The sequence below is a fragment of the Ctenopharyngodon idella genome, chromosome 23, assembly GCF_019924925.1.
Source record: "Ctenopharyngodon idella isolate HZGC_01 chromosome 23, HZGC01, whole genome shotgun sequence".
Classification (NCBI taxonomy): Eukaryota; Metazoa; Chordata; class Actinopteri; order Cypriniformes; family Xenocyprididae; genus Ctenopharyngodon; species Ctenopharyngodon idella.
The window spans coordinates 15818519-15841038 of NC_067242.1; the positions used below are offsets into that span (position 1 = coordinate 15818519).

At 37.5% G+C, this 22520-nt stretch overlaps 1 protein-coding gene across 1 annotated transcript; it reads left to right on the forward strand.

Annotated features, from left to right (window-relative positions):
• Positions 1–2568: 2568 nt before the first annotated feature.
• On the forward strand, positions 2569–22461 carry dap (death-associated protein). The gene is made up of 4 exons (XM_051881776.1): positions 2569–2780; positions 3773–3878; positions 19107–19149; positions 21895–22461. Exons 1-4 carry the CDS (start codon positions 2726–2728, stop codon positions 22012–22014), a joined length of 324 nt encoding a protein of 107 aa, XP_051737736.1. The 5' UTR covers positions 2569–2725; the 3' UTR covers positions 22015–22461.
• Positions 22462–22520: the final 59 nt, after the last annotated feature.

Consider the following 22520-nt stretch of genomic DNA (forward strand, 5'->3'; position numbering starts at 1 on the left):
ACCTTTGTATTTTATTTACCCCTTAAAGGGTTAGTTCACCCAAAAATGAAATTTCTGTCATTAATTGTCATTCCAAACCTGTAATACCTTTGTTCATCTTCGAAACACAAATTAAGATATTTTTGATGAAATCCGAGAGCTTCTGACCTCACTATACACAGCAACGTCATAACCAATTTCAAGGCCCAGAAAGGTAGTAAAGACATTGTTAAAATAGTCTACGTGACTACAGTGGTTCAACCTTAATGTTATGAAGCGATGAGAGAATACTGAGCCTGCTTTCTGACGTAGAACCCGGAAGCACTGCACTGTGTTTACAACGTAAACAGCATAGGAGACTGACATGGAAGAGAAGAAATTGTTGAATAGTCGTTATTTTTGTTTTGTTTTGGCGCACAAAAAGTATTCTCATTGCTTCATATTCAAAATGCTTCATAACATTAAGGTTGAACCACTGCAGTCACATACTAATAAGCTAAAATGACTTAGATAATAAACAACACATTTTTTTTTTTATTGCTGAAATAAAAGTGTTGAACTTTCTTCTCCTACATCCTATTCTTCTGTGATTCAGAATGGCAGCACAGCTGAAAGGTTTGTTGAGGTGCGCCCTCTACTGTACAGGCAAGAATTTGTATTTCTGTCAGCCTGAGGCTTATTCGTTTCACTTTGGGTGTGAAAGAGCCTTTACATTTGAAAAAATTAGAACTTTTGTTTTTTGTGTTATTAAAAACAAATAAGAAAGCCCTGCCCAGGTGAGAAAAAGTAACACAAAAGTAACATAACGCATTAATTTCCATAAAAAGTAAAAGTAACGCAATTACTTTTTAGGGAGTAACACAATATTGTATTACTTTTAAAAGTAACTTGCCCCAACACTGCATATTCATATCTAAAGTGTGCATATTAGTACCTAAATGGTATATTAGTACCTTTTGAAAGGGTCCCACCCCAGTGACAGCTTATGTGATAAGAGGACATTTCAGGTTGTGACTGTTAGGTCTTTCATATTAATCAGAACATTTGGTTATTAGAGCATGCAAGCTAAAGGTTACATAAAGCTCCCATCAATATCTCATGATACGTCCACAGGAAGTCCACTCTGACTGCGAACGTCACAGAGATTATTGACAGTCAGACATCATTGGCACAATTTGTTCTGCACAATACAGCTCAACCTGTGAGTGAGATAGCATGATCACATACTGCCTCTATCAGGCTCAGATCAGAAGCTCTTGTATAGCCCCTAAACCATAATTCATATCTGTTTGATTGCCTTTCACTGGGGCGGGACAACTGTTTTAGTAAACCCAGAACACTCCCCACATGGCTTTTTGTGGTTAGTGATAGTGAGTAGGTCTATTTGCTTTAATATATGATGGGATACTTCACCTAGCAACTATGGACATAATCCAACAGCTATAACAGCTGATGCTGCAAATGCAGAATTCTGCTCCATCACAATAAACTCTACAGTATATTGATTTGAATGCAGTTTGGACTGTTTGCATTATTTTACCCGCTGCCTAAAAAGTGCAGTTGTATGGGTTGTTTCAAAATGAAGACTCCTGTCATTAGTCTCCCCTCTAGTGGTCATGATTCACCTCAGTGTAAATTCATCAACACAATTCAACAGCTGCCGGTTGCACAACAGTGCAATAGGACACACATCTGATAGATCTAATGAATAACTGCTTTATTTACACTTGTGAAGAACAGAACTTGATTTACTGATACTGACAAGCCATACTAAGAAATTTTCTTTGCATCGCAGCATCTGACTCAAATAATCTTGGGCCAAACTCTGGCCCTTTAGTATGATATCTATATGATTCTGCACAAAATATTACAGGGGATAATATGAAATATAAGGATTGTGATCTCAATTGTGCATTCCACAATGTTTATTTGAGGAACTCCATTGTGTTATGTAGGCCTACTTGAGCAAGACCGACATGATTCACTTTCCCCCAGAGTGTAAAATTGTGTTCATTGTATTTTTGATGAGAACAGTGTGTTTTCTTTGCTACTTATAGCATCTAACCCTGTTTGGTGCAGTAGTGATTTGCAGTCTAAATGACCACTCACACTGTCAGCAGTGTTCTTGAATAAAGCAAACAGCTTTCCAGACATAAATAACTCTTTTTTGAAAAGGTTGTTATGTCTGCTAACATTTTCCAGACATTATATTTATCCTTCATACATCTTAACGATGAGTTCATTGACTCCATGATGGAGATCTCATCTCATGATGTGAATCATATTTTGCATGACTTTTAACATATTAAAAGTAGTACTATTGATTTCTTTAGGGGTGCTTTTTCTAATTAAAAAAATGATTTATTAATTTTTTTTCTTGCTACTTTTTCTTTTGATGAAAGCAAAGAACATTTTCTTCCCGCTCTCTATCTAAAATATGCGACCTGTGGGCATATTAATAAAAGTTACACAGCTCTGCATGCTGATTTGTATTTTCTGATTTTCCCCGTATGTACCATTGGACTTTCCATAGTAAAGAGGTGGAACGTCCTTTCTCAATAAACGCTCTTATTGGTTGGAGCGACCACTGCCGTCATCACGCACCGTTGCCAAACAATGGGCAGGGAAAAGCCACGTTGACGAACTCGACAGTAGTCTGCGTTATTTTCATCCAGGAAACAGAAGGATTGTTTTGTATTTTGAAGACAACGAAGAAATTCTTTAGAAGAAGCGCTTGACAGCAACCATGTCATCGCCGCCCAAAGAGAAAATCGAAACAAAAGCTGGACATCTCCCTGCTGGTAATGTCCCCGTGCTATTGTTTATGTTGTTGTTGTTTTTCTGCTGGGAAGTCTAGTGGATCATTATGACAAATGTGTGCCTTTTTATTTAGAAAATGTGATTTTCTGTGCATGTCTGTAGATTTTAGACATTGTCTCAGAAAAAAAATATTCAGAAAACAAAAAGTAATTTGATGCTAATATTTCTTCTATTCCCATTGTTCAGTACAATTTGTTTATTGTCCATAATCACAGTAACGGTGTGATAATAGTGACTATTTAAAGATTTTAAATCTGTAATGGTGATAATGTTATTTTAATAGTTTTTAAATTTATATTTTTGTATAAACATGCGCATATATATATATATATATATATATATATATATATATATATATATATATATATATATATATATACATTTGTGCATGTTTTTTAATTAAGTAAGGATAAGTTGGAAACAGGCCTGGGATGGGCCAAAAAGGCATCTGACAAAAAATAATAATTTCTGAATTTTTGCTGATGTGTCAAGTAAAAATACCTATAATAACAGAGTAAAAGTTGGTATCAGCTTATCTTCATAAGGGATGTGAAAAGCAAACTTTTTGTGGAATGTCCCTAGTGCAGGACTGAGCGGATGGGAAGTGCTTACACGTTGTATGCCACAAGTAGTCACTTGTCTCTAACGGACAAATGTATGCTACCGATCAACCATGGCTTGATTGTGACACATGGCACAGTTTTTCCATCCATGTTTTTTTCCTTTTACGTTGCGCAAATGTGTGATTTCGCATTGTGTTTTACTTCGTCAGCATATCTATCAGTGCAGTGTAAAGTACACAAGAAATCAGATAACAACGTGTAATGACTCTAAAAGTAGGCCAAGGGAAAAAGATTGCACACTAAACGGCCTCTAGTGATTTATATGTCACATTTCATAACATTATATAATAAAAGCAATCTCATTTACCACAATAATAAACTCTGAACTTGTTTTTGTTCAATTCTGGCAGTGAAAGTAGGAGGAGGCATGAGGATAGTTCAGAAGCACCAGTCTGCAAATGACGTGCCAGACAAGAAACAAGATGAGAAAGACAGTAAAGAATATGAGACTGAGCCGTAAGTATGCTGACCTTCACATTTCTGCAGTATGCATTTCAATTCCATCTCTCTGCACTGATAGGCTGTTTCTTCTAGTGAAACACATGGTAAAATATATCTTCAGCTGCAGACTTGTCAAAATTGTCATTGTTTTTTGATTAATTTTTGTGCTGAAGTATACATGAAGATTATTCTAGACTTTTAAGTCTCATAACGCTCTTGTATGGAGCCCAAGAGAGAAAATAGGTTTCAGTTTTATGTATCAATTCATAACACCTTAGTATCTGTGTGCTCATACTTTCATTTTGCTGACTTGCAACCAGTTTACTTAATGTTGGAATCTGGAATACTTCATTCTGATTGGTTGATCACTGCATTCTGCAGGTGGATATTTTGCATAATAATAACACTAAACTGTAGTTGACTGCTGTCAAACTTAGCTGTGTCACTCTACATTTCTTCTCACATAATTAAATTAATTTAACTGAAATCAATATTGCTTGTCCATTTATTTACTTAAAGGGTTAGTTCACCCAAAAATGAAAATTCTGTCATTAATTACTCACCCTCATGTCCATCTACACCCGTGAGACCTTCATTCATCTTCAGAACACAAATTAAGATGTTTCTGATCAAATCTGATGGCTCCGTGAGGCCTCCATTGACAGCAAGATAATTAACACTTTCAGATGCCCATAAAAACATATTTAAAACAGTTCATGTGAGTACAGTGGTTCAATCTTAATATTATAAAGAGACGAGAATACTTTTTGTGTGCCAAAAAAACAAAATAACGACTTTTCAACAATATCTAGCGATGGGCGGTTTCAAAACACTGCTTCATGAAGCTTTACAAATCTTTTGTTTCAAATCATTTGTTTGGATCGCTTATCAAACTGCCAAAGTCACGTGAACTATTGAAATTTCGAAACACTTATTATGTAACGAAGCCTCGTTTACTGAATTCATGTGACTTTGGTGAACCAAACCACTGATTCGAAACAAAAGATTCGTAAAGCTTTCATTAATTTTCATTTTTGTGTGAACTAACCCTTTAAAAGCAGCATAATATACAGTCATTGTTTTGTCATAGAAAATTATTTATATCCTCTTAAGTAGGAAATTCCTGTCTATATCATGCAAAGTTGTTAATAATAATAATAATAATAATAATAATAATACAGCTAAATATATAGGTAAATGTAGATAAACATATAGGTAAATATAGGGCATTCTAATAAAAATTGCAATTTAAAATGCTTTTATAAAAAAAAAAAAAAAAAAAAAAAAAAAGGTCTGAACCGAGCTGTAATGAGACACTGAAAACACTATATCATGAACAGCTCACAAGTATAAATACACAGTGCTGTGCTTCACTCTACACAAACATCTACAAACATATAATTTGCATATTTATTTAATTAAATCACGGCTTTTGCAATTTGATAATCACACTAAGCCATATTGTGATTTTGGTTGTATTGTGATTAATGCAGCCCTACTTAACTAACAAAATTCTTACTAGACCTTAGTAACACATTTAAAAGGTCATAGAGTCTTGGCATGACATTGAGTCCAAGTTGAAAAACATTTGATCAGTAGCACAGGTGTGCAATTCCCATTTGACTGCTGGCACATGGAGACGATTCTGCTAAATCGAGAGTGTTTTTCTTAGCTTGAACGCACTGAGCTCTGTGTTGGTTAAGCGGCCCACACTAAACTAAAATGTTTAATATGATGATAAAGTCACTGTTAGTGCCCATCTGTCTCTCGATGAGTAAGAGTGAAGGTGAATATAGCAGCACATTGTTGTCTTTTATGCAACTTTCTGAATTGGTGAGCACATGACAATCATTTATGGTTGCAAACTAGACGTAACAATGTTGGGTGTGGCAGTAAGGGAATATGTGGCAACAGCCGGATATCACACGTTCCTTTTTCTTCATTGCGGTGGAGTATGTTTAAGTTAAATAGCTTGCACTGAGTTATCTGCTGGGTAGCTGTCTAGCTGCTTGTTGCGTAAGTGCAAATGTGCAGTGCAGAAGTTTTACAGTCCTCAGATTTCTTTCGTGCTTGTGTTGTGTTGTAGCTGACCTGTTTTCAGCACTACTGAGGTGTGTCCACAGGGTTTGGCTGCTGATTCGGATGGGCTTTATGGCTTTGTTAGCAGTCCCCTCCACCCCTGTACCTGATGACTGATCGGCCGCCCGTTACAGCAGGTCTGCAAGCGAGCCCTTATCAGCTCACTCAGCCTGCTGCAGGAAATCCTATGAGGTGTTTGATTCTTGAAGCTGCTTTTAATATCTCTTTGGCATTCTTTCAGAAACATGGAAGTCATTTGCGAGTGGGCATTTCAGAGAAGAGGTTGAAATGTGGTTTCAGTGCCGAAGAAATGCACTGTGATGTTAGAATGTAATCCCTGCACCCATGCCATTAGGTTTGTCATTTTCTCGCAACGCTGGCAAGCCAAGAGGAAACTCACATTTTCCTGTGTAGTCTCTTTGTGTTCAGATGTTTTTATAAAGCTTGTTTTAGTTGTTGACACTAGTGATTCCTTGGATGGTTGGTTAGTATCATTTAAAGGTACAGTAAGTAATTTCTGAGAAACGACGTGGATATTTGAAATCAACCCAAATAAACAAACCCCTCCCTTCATTACTCCACGATCAAAATGCACGAATACGCAATGCAAGATTGGTTGACTCTTTATCATAGCTGAAGTGAAGCAAAATAATGCTTTTGAGAGAAATGAAGCAAAGATGACAAACTAACAATAAGGAAGAACAAAAGCTAGCAGCACACCAGCTCCAGACACAATGACACTCAAAACTGTCCTGTTACTATAGCTAACATTACAACAATAGCATATCTCGGCTCTGTGAAACATAGCAAAACCAATGTTACTCATGTATGGAGCAGAAACAATGCAACCTCGGGGTCCATTTTCAGGCCCTCTCACTTAGCTCTCTCCAGCGTTGGAAAGCTTTTCTAATATTAACATGGGTCCTAAAGCTCTTGCCTGATCATCATATCCCTACTTTGTCCAGTGATATTCCTCTGACCTTTTTTGTAATGTCTCTCAGCCATCTCTCTTTCTACAGTCTTTCTTCAAATCTCCCTCTTGCTCACTCTTTCTTCTCCCCCATCATGAGTGTATACGCCCCCTACTGCTGATTGGCTACAAGTGTGTTGTGGTGCTCGGTCCGATCCACTTTCAACAGCGTTTCTCTGAAATCACTTACTGCATCTTTAAAGGGAAAGTTCACCCAAAAATTAAAATTCTCTCATCATTTGCTCACCCTCATGCCATCGCCAATGTATATGACTTTTTTTTAAGTAAAATAATCCATAGTCCATTACATGAGTTAATATAATGCAAGTGAATGGGTGCCGCTCGGTTAATGCTTGAAAAACCACACAACGACCTATTATATTGACTCACAGAGATTGATAATTTTCCTAAAAATCTTTGTTTCTGTTTCTCTGAAGAAGGAAAGTCATATACATCAGGGATGGTATGAGGGTGAAAATGATCAGAGAATTTTAATTTTGGGATGAACAATCGCTTTAATTCAATCTTTTTGAATCATAGTATGTTATAGGTCATTTGTGCCTGGTTGGCTGATTAATAGATCTTTCCTTACCCTTGTGTTGATTCCCAAAATAGTAATAACAAGAGCTCCTGAAACTCTGCCCTCTTCTTGAGAGCAGCAGATCATTTGCATTTAAATGGAAACATACAAAAACAGCGTTTTTGCTCACCCTCAAAAACTGACTAATTTAACATGCTATAAAAAATTATCTGTAGGGCATTTTGAGCTAAAACTTCACATACACACTCTGGGGACATCAGAGACTTATTTTACATCTTGTAAAAGTGGCATTATATCTTTATATACTCTTTAAATTTACAACAAAATATATGAGTTACTTTTAACTTAATTTAAGTTGTTTTCCTAATTATTCACTGATGCCTATCCTATCCGGAAGTAAGTGCAGAGGCGTTGTGTGTGTGCTGTGTAAACATGGTGGTAATTCTAGACTAAATGTGATAATGCATTTACTCATTTCCACAAAAACCGATTCATTATTCCTCAAAATGAATAAAAACAGTGAAATCCAAACTCATAATATTACACAAACCTGTAATAATTAAATGTTAAATAACACAAATATACTTTATGTATGTAATCTCACATTATTAACCAGTGTCTTTGCTGCTGACCTTTTGATGATCCAATTCAACCATACTAATAAGCAAAATTGTCTTTAGATAAACGTGATATTTGTGTTTAATTTTTTGTTTTTATTGCTGAGAAGTGTTGAACTTTCTTCTCCTGCATACTATTCTTCTTCAATCCAGAATGGCAGCACAGCTGAAAGGTTTGTTTGAGCTGCGCCCTCTACTATACAGGCGAGAATTTGTATTTTCTTCAGCCTGAGGCTTATTTATTTCGCTTTTATGTGAAAGGGCCTTTACTTTTGCCAAGAAAAAACAACACAACCAAGCCCAGCCCAGGTAAGAAAAAGTAACGCAACGCATTACTTTCCATAAAAAGTGACGCAATTAGTTACTTTTTAGGGCGTAATGTAATATAGTAATGCATTACCTTTTTAAAATAACATTTGCCAACCAAGGAGACATTTTCTCATTTGATCCACCATGTTACTTGTGGCCCTCAAATTGCATGTAGAGCACACGCATAACTAAACACAACAATACATCAGCAAAAGTGAGTCATTATGCTGACTCCTGAATAGTGTGTCTGCCATAAAACACATCTGACAAGCATTGAGTGAGTCAAAAGAAAAATAATTTGCCAAAATAATGTGCCAGAAATGGACAAAATGCAGGACAGTTCGCCACCTTCAAGTTATAAGGTTCTATCTGCATTCTGAGCAGTTTTGAGATACTGAGCTTCAAAGTTTTTGCATTCTATACTCCTTTTGTGGATAGACCCATTTGTTTAAAAAAAAAAAAAAAAAAAAAAAAAGCCCTAAAATGTGCACAACCTAAAAAAAAAAAAAATCACAATGTAAATAAGTTGTCAGAATAAGAATATGTGAATAACTCAATTTTGACAAAAATGTCAGATAGAACCTTAGGGTGATGAACAGTTGCAAAAAAAGAAGCTTAACAACAGGGAAAGACTGAAACAAAATCCTTTACAATACATCCTCAGAAAGTGCTGTGGAGTTGAATTAAGACCTCTGTGACCCTATCTCAACTGAGTTTATTTTCAGAAAGCTGGAATGAGGGTAAATGGTTACAGTAGTTGTACAAGACCAATACACAAGACCTGTATAAGGAGCCAAAACTGAACAATAGTCAGAAGTAATATGCCTGAATCTTACACTCTGTTTCCTTCATCTGGGTTGGCTTTGTTTGTTGAGAGCTAAGGGGTTTCCTCTGCAAACATTATTTCTTACAAAGCTCCCATACGTGCCTATAAGCAAATTTACAAATGTTTTCAGTGAGCTCAGGATGAAGTCTAATGCCTTCCATGGCCACGGATCATTGAACCTTTATAGCCAACTCTGGAGTGAGAACTTTCATCTGAGAATTGAATTTAAAAATGATTGAAGTGTTCCTTCCCTGTATTTCATTTTTTATTATAGATATTAATACTTGTTTAAGTGTGTCCAGTAGCTGAATGTGCCAGATGTGCACACATAATCTCCCATGTCTTGCTCTGTCTCCCTCCCTCCCTCTTCGCTTTGCTAGCAGAGAGATGGCCTGTAAGCAGGTGGCTTCTGATGAAAAAATTGCACATTTGTCGAGGCAAGTCAAGTGGCACTGTCTGGGGACCACCTGTCAAATGCAATTTGGTCTTCTCAGATGGATGGATGGCAAATGGAATAGCTCTGAGATGCTAATGTGGTGTGCTATGCTGGTGAGCTCACTCTTTGACGTGTACGTCTGTTCATGATGCAGGAACCTCCACCGTCTTCCCTGTCCTTCCCCCAGTACAACTTACTGTCTCACTATAGTACTCTGCTAGGTGGCTGCTCTGATGACTGAAACTGATTTGTTTGGGATATAAGACACAAGGGTGAATTCACTAAACAGTTGCACCACTTATAATAAAAGTATATAATTCAGTCATGACAACTCTCTGGAATAGTTTTAGCATGTTATTGAATATGGCAATGTTAATGTATTTGGTCTTGGTCTTGGTGGACTAGATCTGCTACGCTGCTGTTGATTATTACTGAGGCTGCTACTGCTGATAAATAGACACATTTCTGTGAACATGTAAGATATGCGACTGCTGCATAAATAGATATACATAAATCCCGTAGCAGATCTAGGCAGGTGGAGCTGGGGGAGGTGGATGGTTTAAGAGGAACTCTGCGTGCTGCAGGATAGCTTACAGCAATGAACCAGACTACGTAAATGTTGAGCAAACAATCTCATTGGCTGAAGGATCAGCAGAGGTCAATCAGCTTGTGCCATGAAGTAATGATGTGATTGCTTGCAGATTGCATGTAAAGGACCAGTTAGCCTGTGCTCTCTAGAGTTTCATGGTTGAACTAAATATTAATACTAGTATATAATAGGTGTTGCACGACTAATTGACTAATCTAGTCAACTTTAATGCTCGGCCATGACGCTTTAACCTTGACATCGACTAGTTGCTGATCATGACCTATAGAGGGAGCAACAGGATAAGAAATCTTTGAAGTCCACATTTATGCTCCGTATCCAACAGTAAATGACAAAGCGCTCCACAAGATATGTTTGATTATACCATCTGGATGCTCAATATTCCATCGGCTGAATGTTCATTTTAAACAGCTTATTGTACATATAAGTTAAAGTGTTAACCCAAAAATGAAAATTCTGTCATTAATTACTCACCTTCATGTCGTTCCACACCCGTAAGACCTTGGTTCATCTCCGGAACACAAAATTCATAAAGCTTTGAAGCTTTATGAATTTTTTGTTTTGAATCAGTGGTTCGGAGCGTGTATCAAACTGCCAAAGTCATGTGATTTCAGTAAAGGAGGCTTCGTTACGTCATAAGTGTTTCGAAATTTCAATGGTTCACCACTGGGGGGCGCGACTGTGGCAATAGGGGCCTCACTGAGCCATCGGATTTGATCAAAAATATTTTAATTTGTGTTCCAAAGATGAACAAAGGTCTTACGGGTGTAGAACGACATAAGGGTGAGTAATTAATGACAGAATTTTCATTTTTGGGTGAACTAACCCTTTAATCGCTGTTCTATACTAATTATCAATAAAATAGCTTAGAAACTGAAAAGTTCTAGCATATATTTCTTAGTAACTAAAACTCACAACTTCCCTATTAGTAGATAGACGATGCCACGTAGAATTAATTCACACATGTAATTAGGGCTGGGACAATACATCGATTTCTTGATTTGCGATTCTGATATTTTCCGATATATCGCAATTCTCTCTCAAATGGATTCTGAGCTTAGTTTTAACAGCAGATGGCACTACATGCTTGAGAAACACCCATACTCTGTTTGTTTCCAGTTACTTTACACACCACTTAAACCTAAAATAATCATTCATAAAGTTCTAAAAGGTTGAAAGGGAATTACAAGGGTGTTTGCAGTGGGCTGTTTACATTCATCGTCATAAAAGCATTGAGCCGAGGTGAAAGTATATTTGACCACTTACATTCACACAATCGCTGTCAAGCACTTTTCTTCGTGAGCATTTGTGTGAGGTTAAAAACTAGCCTAGAGCGCCATCTGCTGTTAACTAAGCTCAGAATCTATTCGAGAGAAATATCAGAATCGATCCAGAATCATTGTTTAGCGAATCGATGTATTGTCCCAGCCCTACACATAATCACACTCTCACTAATGCATTCATATAAATATAATCCTACAATGCTATTTTATCTGTATATGATTTAGAACAAGCAGAAATCTTTGAGAAATATAACAACTCAGAGACAAAAGAACTGATAAAAATAAGCTGTCATGTAGGAGCAATAGTCTTGTGGGCAGCGCTGTGTCATATGCCATAGCTGTGCACAAGGCAACCCGCGTTCGGGTCTCAGCTCAAGGTTTAGGTTTATTTGTTCATTAATGACGACATCAACGACTAGTCGACCCGACTTTCATCACATAAATGTCGACTTTTAAAAAATATGATGTCATTCCACCCTCTAGTATATAATAATACTATATAATAGTACTATAATAATACTTTTATAATAAAAGTATTAATTGACCCCAAGCTTTTGAACAGTAGTGTAAATAATAAAATAATAATGATTTTTTTAATGAATATTAATATACATTTATAATAAGTACTGCTAATAAATGCTTTGAGGCATTAATTTTGTTTTTGTTTTCATTAAAATAATTAGTCAGAATATTAGAGCTTCTCTGTATGTTGACACTTGAGATGTTGTAAACAGTTTCCATGAGATGATAAGAGTGTGTAACACATGGAGTGTGACTGCTAGTTACTGGCAGGCAGATTCAGGTCATTAGCTGAACCCTGGAGCAAAAGCTGTTTCTGTAGAAGCTCATAGGCTGGCTTGCGACAATTCTCACACACTGCAGTCAATTTTTGGACACTTTACAGTAACTTCATCCACTACGCAGAGGGAAACCGCATCGCATTTCACCCACTGCTAAAGCACATCCCACTGCCTCGGTTCTGCTGTGGATGAAGCGATTGTGAAAATTGGGATGGGAAGCTGATTTGTAATAAAGCAACACGAAAAAAGGAAAATAAAAATTGACAGTTTGATGACAATTATTTCCATGCTAGTTTCCCTCTCTGTGCTGTTTAGCGAAGTGTGCTGACGCTATTGGAATAATGGGCTCTTGGTGTGTTTCAGTTAATCTGCTTAAATTTGCCTCACTGCTGTGTCGGAAGAATTTCTGTATAACTATATGTTATCTCATTACCACAGAAGTTACTTTTCAAATGTTCCGCCTGTCAGTCAAGCCACACGTTGAGCTGTATAACTAAAGTCCAAATCTGAATCCCATCCACCCAGTGGCTTTGAGGAAAAGATCTCTTGTGCATTATCTAGATTTTATCCTAAAATGTGCTATAATGGTAAGTATTGTAGTTTAGAAATACACATTTCCCTTTTTCATTATCAGTTTTTGGTAGGAATTTATAATTTAGGAAAAGTATTAAGGGTTAGTCTCACTACTCTAAACTTTTGTATGATTATAAGGAACACATACCGATGCAGTTCCCCTACGTTAGTTAATTTCAGAGGGGAAAGGCTTTTTTTGGGGGGGGGATAATAGTAATTATAGCAAGCCATTCATTAGAGCACTATTGTGTTTGTATCATGCCCACCTGTGTGTGGTTTTTCTATCCTATCATCAGGCCACACAGAATCTGTACATGCAGAACTTTGTAGAAAGCTCAGCAGATTTTAACACCTCTCATTAACAAACTCCTGCTCATATCACGCCTTTGTGTGTTCACTTATTAAATATTTTGGTTCATTTTATTATAGGTTTTAGCTGCCAATAACAGTGTAGTACTCTGTTTTGCACATTTTACTATACTATTTACACCAAAATTGATGTGGGAAATGCAAAAAAGGAGCAGATGCATTCCTCCGTCCACCCCGTATTTATATTCTGTTGATGTTGAGACTCAGTCTTGTGTTTGCTGCAGAGGCCTAGCATGAGGCTTCAGGTGTGGTCCAATTTTGCATCGTTTGCACGGTTCATTCCCTCAGCTCCAGACGAGCGGTTTTTGCCGTTTCCTCCCGATTTAGCTCATCAGTAAATAAAAGCTATGCCACGTGGTTGCCATGACAACAGCAAGTTGTGAGAGTCTGTGCTGACTTGTTAATTGCAGCAATCGTCTTTGCTCCTGCTTTGCTGATTGGATGTACTGTAGCAGTTCACTCTCTTCCTACACAGAATCTCCATCACTCTCTGCAGGGAGTCTTCTGTGTCCCACATTGTATACAAATATATATATATATATATATATGCTTCTAGGAGGCATATATAGGTAGATAGACAGACAGACAGACACACACACACACACACACACACACACACACACTTATACAAAGTTTGTAATAAGTACTTTTTTTTTTTTTTTTTTTTTTTCCCCAGTCTTTAGTGTCACATGATCCTTCAAAAAGAAAAAATATTCTAATATGCTGATTTGCTGTTCAAGAAATATATATGTTTTTTATTATTATCTATTTTGAAAACTGTTTTTGCCGCTTAACATGTTTGTGGAAATGTGCTAAAATACCATTCAAAAGTTTGGGATTCAATAGAAGGTTTTTTTTTTTTTTTTTTTTTGTTTTATAAATAAATGTTCTTTTTTCAAAGAATCTTGGGGGGTGGGATGTATCATGGTTTCCACAAAAATATTAAGCAGCAAAAACTGTTTTCAACATTAATGATGATAATAATAAGAACCATTATTAATAATTGAGCATTAATAAAAAAAAATCAGCGTATTTAAATGATTTCTGAAGGAGCATGAGATGCTGAAGACTGAAGTAATGATGCTGAAAATTCAGCTTTCCATAAAAGAAATAAATTACATTTAAAAATATATTAAAATGTAATTGTATTTCACAACATTACTGTTTTAATGGTATTTTAATTAAATAAATGCAGCCTTTGTGAGCATTAGACTTCTTTCAAAAACAATAAAAAATCTTTAATTCCAAAGTTTTTTTATTATTTTTTTGACATAGCCATGTATAAGAAGGCTGCCTTCTGTATAAATTGTTTCTCTTCTGCACAAGAAAATTCTGCCTTGGTTTTCACTCACAATAATACCAGTAGAGGTTTAACTAATACATTGTTTTTGTTTAAAGAGTTATTGATTGACCTTGATATTTACCCTGAAATCTATTTCAGTATGTGTTTTTCCATCTATGATTTTACTTAAATTAGGCTAGTTAAAGTACTTGCAACATGTCTGGCCTGATTTCTCCATTTGAAAACAAGCACACCACTGCCACCCTCAGGTGTGGAATGGCATTGCCATGAAAGGAAATATGGTTAAAACATGCTCCTGATTAACTTTTTTTATGTATGATAAATCTTTATCTATACACAGTTCAATCCCAACACATAAGGTTTTGAATGACCTCCAAGGAGAGAAATCAATAGATAACATTTATCTTTCTTATCTGTTTTTATGTTCTCATCCTCTTTCATTCAGCAAATTCTAAACAAGCTATAACAGTTTAGAAAAATAGTCCTGTTTGCTTTTTTGAATTTATTCACACTGTGATTTCAATAACTTGACTTTTGATCCTAAAATCTCTTAAAATCTTCTTTTTTTTTTTTTTTTTTTTAAACAGGGCTTTATAAGATTTGTATGATTTTTGCCCTTAAAAAGGAGTGTCTGTTTAATCTGAGATTATACAGCTGTCTCTTTTAAAAGATAGGAAGCTATGTGACAGGTTGAGCAGCACTGTTATGCCTCAAAGAGAGATTATCCCTTTGGCAAGCCTCTCTCTCTCTCTCTCTCTCTCTCTCTCTTTCACTGTCTTGAATCATTGGAGTTTCCTTCCCTTCTCACAGCAAGATGAAAGCCACAAACTTCTGACATATTCTGGATTTCACAGCATTACAGACGAAGTCCCACGCTTCTCACAATGCCCTCATTTATGTTCAGCCTTAAGTATGTTGAGACATCAGGATGTGTCTCACGCTGTGATAACAATTTAATTGTCTCCTTTTATAGCTTGGTTTCCTGCAGCGTGCGAGCGGTGGTGTAATGTACTACAGACAGTGTAGTATTTGAGAAGGGCTACTGGAAAATGGCCACTCTTCAACTCTTTGACATTATTATTCTACTTTGATTGAGCTGTTTTCCCTGTCAAGGTCAATTATCACTCTTGACCTTCTCTTTTGACTTAGTGCTTTAAGGGAAACGCTTGGCTTTGGAAAATGAATGAGAGTCATTTCTGAGGCTGACGGCTTGCACAAGCCTGGAGCCATGTTTCTGCTCTGTGCTCAGATGGTGGTGTTAAATTCCCTGTCCCTTGGGAATTTTTATAGGCCATTTTGTACCTTACCCACTGCCTGGAGCACCTGGTTTTACATCAGACCCCTCTGTTTACTCCCCCCTTCTGTCCACATGTGCATTTTCACACAGGTTTAGAGAAGTGACCAGGACTTAAAGGGATAATTCATTTTTTTAGGCTGCTGTTACTTTAAATGTTTACAAGGATACTTGCCAAGATGAGCATTTTGACATAATTTTGTTTGAATATGTCGGTTCAAGCGCAGGAAGATGTGAAAGAGAACTCAATTCAGTATTCGCGCGCTGTCTGAGACGCGGATTTCTGAACTCATGAATTGAGTTTCCTTTCGCTTCTTCTTGAGCTTGAATATTTAAATTGGCAAGGCTTTAACTTTCACGACCATGCAGCACTGCCCGTCAACCGAGTGTCGATCACATTTGTTCACGTTCATGTTCTCACAGTTTTGCAAGTGGCAATTCACCAAAAGCGAATTGTACTCTCATTTGGAGCTTGGTGAGTGTTAATTTTAGGCCCTGATTGTATGGACAAAACGGTTAAAACATTGTTCAGAATATCATGATTTTGTTGTGTAAGTTTGTCTTTTATAAAAATATAATAACTCACATTGACAGCACTCCGACATGTAGCTCGTTGTGCTTCAGGTGACCTTCTCGAACCCATTCTCCTTTCTCTCCCAGTTCGCTTATTGTTATTTGTCTGTACTGTCCTATCTCAATAAAGGCAAAAAAGCACCAAAAATAAATATTTAATAATGTAATCACCTTTCTGTCAGAGCCATAGCTGTTTTGGGCAGGTGCTCCAACACACACTATATTGCCAAACGTTTTGGGACGCCTGCCTTTATGTGCACATGAACTTTAATGACATCCCATTCTTAGTCTGTAGGGTTTAATATGGAGTTGGCCCACCCTTTGCAGCTATAACAGCCTCGACTCTTCTGGGAAGGCTTTCCACAAGGGTTAGGAGTGTGTTTATGGGAATTTTTGACCATTCTTCTAGAAACGCATTTGTGAGGTCAGGCACTGATGTTGGCGAGAAGGCCTGGCTCGCAGTCTCCGCTCTAATTCATCCCAAAGGTGTTCTGTCGGGTTGAGGTCAGGGCTCTGTGCAGGCCACTCAAGTTCCTCCACACCAAACTCGCTCATCCATGTCTTTATGGACCTTGCATTGCGCACTGATGCGCAGTCATGTTGGAACAGGAAGGGGCCATCCCCAAACTGTTCCCAAAGTTGGGAGCATGAAATTGTCCAAAATGTCTTGGTATGCTGAAGCATTAAGAGTTCCTTTCACTGGAACTAAGGGGCCAAGCCCAACCCCAGAAAAACAACCCCACACCATAATCCCCCCTCCACCAAACTTTACACTTGGCACAATGCAGTCACGCGAGTACCGTTCTCTTGGCAACCGCCAAACCCAGACTCGTCCATCGGATTGCCAGACAGAGAAGCGTGATTCGACACTCCAGAGAACACGTCTCCACTGCTCTAGAGTCCAGTGGCGGCGTGCTTTACACCACTGCATCCCTCGCTTTGCATTGCACTTGGTGATGTAAGGCTTGGATGCAGCTGCTCGGCCATGGAAACCCATTCCATGAAGCTCTCTAAGCACTGTTCTTGAGCTAATCTGAAGGCCACACGAAGTTTGGAGGTCTGTAGCTATTGACTCTGCAGAAAGTTGGCAACTTCTGCGTACTGGCCTACCACTTCGTGGCTGAGTTGCTGTTGTTCCCAATTGCTTCTACTTTGTTATGATACCATTAACAGTTGACCGTGGAATATTTAGTAGTGAGAAAATTTCACAAATGGACTTATTGCACAGGTGGCAACCTATCACGGTACCACGCTTGAATTCACTGAGCTCCTAAGAGCGACCCATTCTTTCACAAATGTTTGTAGAAACAGTCTGCATGCCAGGTGCTTGATTTTATACACCTGTGGCCATGGAAGTGATTGGAACACCTGAATTCAATGATTTGGAGGGGTGTCCCAATACTTTTGGCAATATAGTGTATCTGTTTGGGCGACGCCAGTTCGAGTCCCGTCCGTCTGTCAGTTTACATCATCAATCCCATGCGACCTATTGGTAAATGTTTCCCAATATGCAAATAGCTATTTAGGCAATATCTTGTTCATTATCTTGTTTCACTCATCAGTGATATTGTATACCATGGTAGGCTACAATTAGAAGAATAATTATCATGCAAAATCCCACATTAATCGGTGTCCTGGTGAATGTCAATCACACATGCTGAATGTGAAATCTATATGATGATGTTTCCATCAGTGCTGTAGCTAATTTGTCGCATTAGCATTCCATTCATGCATCTGATTAGATACGTGTCCGGACACAGAGAATACGCTTCCTTCCAGCAGTTTTGTGGAGTAGAGGGCATCTGCTGACAGACACGTCAGATCTCTGATTGAGCTCAATTTTACTCCAAGCTCCTGTGCCCATAATGATGCTGCCTGTTGACCTTCAGCTAATCAGAGCAGGCCTCACACTTTGATTTCATACAGCCCGACAAACTGCTGTCAGCTCGGCATTGATAAAATTATTAATTACGCGTTTGTGCATGGTGATGGACAACGCTGATGATTTGTCACAAAGCCTTGCTATATACTTATTATATATTAGTAATCTAAATCGAAATATTAATAATAATTTTATTAATAATATATATATTTTTTCAAATATATATTGACATTATAGGAAATATTTCTATTGAAGCAGATGTCTCACTAGCTGCTGTCTAATTTTCATCCTTATTCAATCTCTTATGAACCTTTTGGTTTATGTTTGGAAACATCTAATTTCTCAGTTCTCTGGTCAAATTTTGGCCTTCACCTTCTGCCTAAATTCAGTTTAAAGGTGTCTTTGGCCTGGACACAAGGCAGCACTATTGAGTCGAATCTGGCTGAAACCCATGAAAGTTGTTTTTTTTTTTCCCCTTCTGAAATATGAGTGGTTCATTCATTACCAGACTACAGAGTTGTTTGTGTTCTCCTTCACATATTCCCTGTGGAAAAATTAATGATCCTAAAAAATCAGAGACTGATTAATATACAGGCTTATTTACAATCAGTTACTGTTTGACATGAAAAGAGAATGGTTTGCTTCATAAACACTGTCATCTGTTTTGCTTATGCTTCATTAACTAGCACATATATTTAAATGTTTTTTTGTTTTGTTTTGTTTTAAAGACATTGCTTTCTGTTTGTAACTGTGGTCTTCTCTCTTTTTTTTCGCTTTCTAGCCCACCAAAGCTGCCTGTTGTGGTCTCAGGAGTTGTCACTAAGGTTGGTACACATGTCCATTGATTACATAACTCAAAGGATCTGGTCCAACATTTTTGATGGTTTATTTCAAGGCCTGTTCACAGCAAATGTGAGACAAATTGTTTCCTAAAGGTCTATTCACACCAAAGACATATACCTGAATCTTCATCAGGTTCTCCTCTATACTATTGGTGATACGGATGAGTAAAAAAAGCACCATCTGGTCTGCCGACAGAGTAGAGAGAAAGACAGTCAGACTGCTCCATGAGAGAAACACAGTGACAGGGCGCAGATCAAACAAGCTGTCGTGATTCATTTTAAATCCAAATGAATTGGCAAACACAGTTGTATGTTTTAATCAGAGTAATTTACTCAAATATAAATATACATGAATGTACTTAAACAATTTTTATATATATATATATAATATATGGCTTTTATTTTATTATATATATGGCTCATATATTTTAATGGCTGTGTGCTAAGTTAATTTCAGAGGACAGTAAATCTATACTGCTATACAAGCTGCACATTGACTATTCTAAAATATATAAAATTTTCATTTCTATAGTAATTTGTCCCTTGAGAAGAATACTAAAATGGTTGCTGAAATGTGAGGGGTATACTCACTTCTGTGAGATATTGTTTATAAATATGTTATGCTCATATTTTATATCTCAGACAGTTTTCCTTGCAGTCCGAAGACATTTTGGACTACTCTACATAAAACATTTAGAATTGTTAGCATGTAAATGTTTATACTAATTTTGAATAGGACCATAGGAACACCTTATTTATATTCAAACATTTCCTTGCAAATAAATATTTGCATCTGGTTTGCCTTTATACAATTGAATACAAATTCATTTTAAACCTGCTCATATCTAAAACCACCACTCATGAAACCCTAGCCTGAGGCTCAGACATAGATAGTTTGCTCAGATAAAAGCCGTTTTAGTCTTGCTTGAGATAATATTGAGATAATATCAATAGTCCGATGTGCTGGAGACTTTGTATGGGGTTTGTTGAATGGCTTGTCACATAGGGTCCACTCTGCTCGTTCAATTCCAGCCCAAGCTGACCTTAATCCATTCTGCCGCCGTGGGATTGGCAGCGTCTCAGGATTTATTATGTTTCGATAGAGGCTATGACATAATGCATCCATCTGTGCATGCTTACCAGGATGAGCATGCAGCGTTATGAGTTTGCTATTTTATTATATACGGTCCTCAGTGTAAACATGTCAGAAGCTCAAGATGTGTAAGAGAACGTGGTGTTTGATTACACATGTCATAGCCCATTACGAGTGGCCCTAGAGGATGTCACGATGCACATGGAGCCCTTTTACTGGGGCATTGGCCTCCTTTTTACTTTTGAACTGATCTAAACAGCTTCTAGTGACACAATTTATGCAACATTTCCTCTCTAAATACTCACATCTGAGGCTCTTTTAGTCCTCCAGCTGGTAAACAGACAGAAAATAGAAAAAATGCCACGCTTGTGTTCAGTCTTGGCTTGTTACACTGTCTTGGACTGTCCACCCCTTAATCTACTTCAAAAGCTTCACATATTTGCTCTGAAAGGCTCTCTCATACAGATTAAAGTGATGTTGAAGAATTTCTGCGGCTGCTGCTTTCTTCCAGTATAGGATTTTTGTCCTCACAGGGCATCAGCTGGCTTTATGTCAGATGCTTCTGTGTGCCGCTTTCCTTTTCATGTTAATAGACATGAAACTAAGGCAAAGAGCTCTCAATCTCTCATAAAACGAGTTTAGATTTAAATAGATGGCAACTAGAAAACACATACAGAGATGACTTTGCTGTCGTTTGATATAAATCGTAATTAATTAAGCACTGTCACTCACAAGATTGCAGAATTGTTTTAGTTCTGGTTAGTTCTGAGCAGGAATGGTAACTTTCTGTTCCTTTCCCACTCCCGCTTTCAAAATGCTTTTAAATTCAAACACTTCCGTGTGCTTTCAAACGCTCCTGTGCGTTGATCATTGAAGCCAATCACAGACATATCTGATGAGCACGTCAACACAATGGCCAATCAGAGGTGTTTACGACTCCGCTCAACAGCGCTCAAAGCGTCACATTTTTAAAATTTCAGTACCGAAGTCGGTACTTTTGACAACTCTAATTTCCAGTTGGTAATTTTAGTGCTAGAACTTTAACTCATTCCAGTTAGCTGCCAAGACAACATTTCTAATTTTCATTTAGTTTAAGTTTTTCGTCTCATAATTATATTATATTTCAGTTTTATTTCAATTAACAAAAATGTTTTTAATAGTTTTAGCTAACAATAACTCTGGAACACACAAAAAAGTCATCACAGTGCTGTTACAATATATAGACCTTATGTAGCCACGCCCCTTTTCAGCCCTGCGCTTGTTGTGTTCTGTATTCCGGTTTATATTTCCACAGCATGAAGGTAAGATCTTATGGATTTATGAATGAACCACTCATTTTAAAATTTTTACTGACATTTGTTATGACATCTGCTACAAACATTACAATGCTCATGATAACTTTCTTTAACTCTACAATAAATAAATCCACTTCACCAGCTAATTACTCTTCAACAGCAATGCCATAGAAAATACAGATCTACCGCAAAAACGGAAGTTCACTGAGCACTTGTTTATAAAGCACTCTTAGAACACCTCTCAGCCAATCAGATTAGAGGACCAGGACTGATTGTTGTATAATTATCAGTGTGATTCACTGCACACGGATCATTTGTCATGTCACTTATCATTTTCAGGGGGATAAAGACTTCACTCCTGCTGCTGCCCAGGTGGCCCATCAGAAACCTGTGCCCTCGGTACAGAAGCTTCCTTCGGCCCACCACATCAACCAGCACATCCACCAGCCTCGGAAGTGAGCCCTTAACCCAGCTCTAGACCATCATGGGCCCCCCACACGAGGCCAGGACCACACCACCCCAAACACCTGCTCAGGTTGCCAGGGATCTCTTGCCGTCAAGCATTCCGTACACACCCTCCCCCCACCCCCTTCCGTCTGTGCCTGCAAGTGTCCTGTTTTGACCAGTATCATGACAAACGTTCCATTTTCTCTTACCTGTAAATCATTGCAACACTAAAATTGAAGGCTCCATTGCGAATCACTAATCAGAAACATGTTAATTCTGTGGGTTCATTTCATGAGGGATATGTGGAGCTGTGTTTTATTTTGTTTTAATTTTGTTTTACATGAATAGTTCCAGAGAGATGTAAATTGTATAAATCATTTTTTTGAACTTAGTGAATGTTGTATATTAGGCATTAGGTACTAGGTGTGGTTATCTGAATAAAGAGTTAATATAAAACCACGCACGCCTTTTTGCTCTTAAAAACGCATTCATGAGCTACAGTTGCATTATCTGATGGA